Source organism: Galeopterus variegatus, unplaced genomic scaffold, assembly GCF_000696425.1.
Source record: "Galeopterus variegatus unplaced genomic scaffold, G_variegatus-3.0.2 Scaffold443, whole genome shotgun sequence".
Lineage (NCBI taxonomy): Eukaryota > Metazoa > Chordata > Mammalia > Dermoptera > Cynocephalidae > Galeopterus > Galeopterus variegatus.
In genome coordinates, this window is record NW_007726554.1 from 40,438 (window position 1) to 44,273 (window position 3,836).

General features: G+C 41.4%; 1 gene segment (V, D, J or C); it reads right to left on the reverse strand.

Annotated features, from left to right (window-relative positions):
- Positions 1-3,221: 3,221 nt before the first annotated feature.
- LOC103587326 lies at positions 3,222-3,836 on the reverse strand. The segment is given in 2 exon segments: positions 3,222-3,658; positions 3,788-3,836. Coding segments are annotated over 2 exon segments (486 nt in total).

Sequence of the window (3,836 nt, forward strand, 5' to 3'; positions counted from 1 at the left end):
ACCGCAGAATAGCCATGCTTTAGTAGTAGAATAAAATTAGGCTAGTGTAGGAGTTGGCAAACTATAGCCCACAGGCTGACCACCTGTTTCTACAAACATTTTATGTGGGCGGAGAAGCACTTTCAGTATGGCAGCCTGAGGAGCTTTGAACATCCTGTTCCCAGAGAAAAAACATAACTGCTGAAAAATTAAAAACGACCATTTGAGGTTTCTGAGAATTGTCCTAAGGACATACCACAAATGGAGGAATATTTATGTTGGTAAGAGCAACAAGAATCTGTGGCATTTGAGCCATGACCCTCTGCCTCCAATAGCACCCCAAGGCTCAGTGTGACAGAAGCCCCACTGCACGTGGGTGTGGTCGAGAACATGGTGACACTTCTGTCCCCAACTCCCAGTCTAGAGCTGCAGTCTTTCCCTGGGAGAAGCAGCTGTTAGGATTTCTCCTCCCCACCAGTTCCATGTTGGAGAAACTCTATTCCTGGTAAGCACAGCCGAGAGGTCTGGGCCCCCTTCCTCCATCCAGTGGCCACTCATAGGGTGAACCCTTTATTCCAGGCACAACAGGCCAAGAATACTAGTCCCCGTTCTTCCTCCTCCCAACTTGTTTGGGAGGTGCAAGTCAAGAAGACTGGGGAATACTGCCCCACCTAAGGACCCACTCATAGACCAGGGGTGTCATTCCAACAGAAGTGGGCCACTGTCCTTGCTCCCAGCTCTGGAACAGTGGTGCAGAGGTTCTGCCAAGTGGGGAAGAGTCAGGCCATGGGAACAGAGAACTTCCTAGCTCTGCTTTGTCTTAAGGATTGTACTAACCTAGTTGAAATTTTCTTAGAATTGTACTGCAATCTAAGACCTACTTTCCTTTCTTTTCTCCTTTCCTCTGTCCTTTACAGGGGTCAGGCCTGCATTATACTCTGATGACTTTACCAGCCTCCTCCAGCTTCCTTCCATTTTCTCTCACAGGAATTTCTCTAACAAATCCCTTGCATGATTAACCCAGGCTTAACATATACTACTTCAAAGGCCTGAAATAATGCATCTTGCTTAGGTGGGTTTGGGGTCCTCAGTAGAGGTCACAGTCAGTCTCAAGCTCTGCTGAGGCAGCTGTCAATAACAAAAACCAGCTGATTCCAACAAATCCATCTGATGGCATTAGGTCTTTACAAGATGTCCTTGTTTGGTTGTTGGGGAGTGAAATTCCTGAGCATAAATGAGAGAGATTAGAGGAGGCAGCGGCTGGAATGAGGATGACTGGGACAAACAGAAACCACTCGATCCCATATCAGAGCAATCACACAGCATCTGTCCTTTGGTGTCTGGCTTATTTCTCTTAGCATGATGTCCTCAAGGTTCATATTGTCACAGATGGCAGGATCTCCTTATTTTTAAAGGCTTAAAGGTTGAATAATATTTTGTTATGTGTGTGCACGTGTGTGCGTGTGTGTGTGTGTGTGTGTGGTTGGAGTCTACGAAGTGATCATGTGGAGTCTATGGGAATAGAGTATAAGAGTGGGAGGTAGAGAGAAAAGTAGAGATTACTATAGGACTACTAGAGGAAAGTGTAAATGCAGATGGCAGTGTGAGTGCCCAGAGGGGGACTGTCTTTGCACAGGACTCCTCTGCCCTTAGAAGGCAAAGAGCTTCATAGCAGAGGAGCCTGGTGCCTTAGGCAGGCTTAGGGCAGCAGGAGGCCTTTAGTGTTGGTGCTCTGGGATTCTATCTCCAAATTATGTGTGCTTTTTCTATTTTGTCTCTATTACTAATTGCTCTCTTAAACCCTACACATAGTTGGTTGACAAGAAATTGGCAAGCTTTATAGGATCAAGGAGTAGACCTGGACTCCCAGGTAAAATAAAACGAGGTTAGTTCTTCTAGGTAGACTCATGTGTATTCAGCATTAAAAGCATACCTTAGAGATCATACAGGTGACTCCTTCATGTCTAGTCACCTATTTTTGGTGAGGAAGAAAGGAAGGAAGGAAGAGAGGAAGGAGGGGGAAATACGGGGAAGAAAGAGATAAAAATAAACTGTCTACATTTTGATACTGGCTGCACCACAAACAATGCATGGATAAAGAGCAGGTTACTTAACTTGTTTGTATCTTGGTTTTCTTATCTGTAAAATGGATGAGGTTATAATAGTACTTACCTCATGAGGTTTTCATAAAACTTATATATGCTGTAATCATGTAAAGAAAACTTAATTTCTGGTATATCACAAGTGTTTAGTAAATGTTAACTATTATTATCATTAATATCATTAAAACAATTTGTAAAAGCTCTTTTGTATTAGATTTTGTCATATATATTTTTCCTAGATTATCTTTATTTAATATACAAAATTTTACATTTTTAGATAAACTTCACATTTTCTGCTTTACTTTGGAACACGATTCTCAACAGGGATTGTAACTAAAGACAATATATAAATACATACTCCCACATGACAGTTTATGAGGCTGTAGTACGTTTTGCTCAGTACTTAGTTTTCCTTGCTGACATTTGCTGGAACTCTCCTGTGCCTCAGTAATGGCATTGTCACCCCCTTCTATACTGGTGACTTCATTATCATCATCTCCAAACATATTCTATTTTCAGTATTACTTCTTTATATACTTCTGGTTTCCATTTGGTCATGCCAATAGCACCTTTAACTCCAGGTATGAGCAGATTAATATATGAATTCTTTTTTTCTTCCTAAATGGTTTTTCCCCTGAGAGATTTTCATCTTGGGTCATTGGTACATTTATTCTCTCATTAATAAGGTAGTTGCTCCAGATCTGGACTGAAAACCTGTGGATTCTCCAGGAATATTATTACATACTATGAGTTCATCAAATCCCAGAGACTTAAGTTGATGTGACATTTGGTTTCCATAATCATTAGCATAACACTTCATGTTACTAAGACTGTAACTTAGATTAAAACAATAAAAAGAAAAAAAGAAAAGTTTCTATTTATGTACTGAAGAGAGTAGGTTCTTAAGGTCCTGGTAAAATACCACAAACTGAATTCCATAATCATTAGCATAACACTTCATGTTACTAAGACTGTAACTTAGATTAAAACAATAAAAAGAAAAAAAGAAAAATTTCTATTTATGTACTGAAGAGAGTAGGTTCTTAAGGTCCTGGTAAAATACCACAAACTGAATGTCAGACAAGTGTAACCACTTTTTCACTTTTGGCATAACTGCCAATGGCTTTTGTAGGTTTATGCTCAATTTCTGTCTACAAATGAGATAACAGCAGTCACAAGCCCACTTCCTATTGTTATAAGAAGGAAGTGGTTGGACAAGACACTTGGACCTGGGGAACAAAGAGGTTTATGAACAGACAGGAGGTAAGGCTGCAGCTCTGTGTCTTTGCTGCTGGCACACAGGTACACGGCTGAGTCCTCCACACTTGGTGAGCGGATGCCCAGAGAGCAGAAAGAGGTGTTAGGCCGGCTGGATTGGAAGTTATCAGAGGTGTCTGTCTCTTTGTTAAATTCTTTATCATAATAGTAGAACAGCAGCTTTGGAGCTTGGCTCCGCTGCTGCTGGTACCAGTACATAACATCATGATTCAGATCCTGAGAACAACTCAGGTTCACTGGTTTTCCCATCCTGGTAACCTGGTATCTTGGGTTCTGGATGACCATAGCACCCATGTGGCCTGTAGACAAAGAAGAGAAATTTAGAGTCAGAATGAAGAAGGAGATTTGTATTACTGCTATGAGTGAAAGGCACAGAACAGAGGACAAGATAGCCTCAGTAGAAGATTTCCTTTTTGCCCAGGTCTTACCTGCTCCAAAGAGGCAAAGAGCCACACAGTGGACAAGCCCAGGACCCAT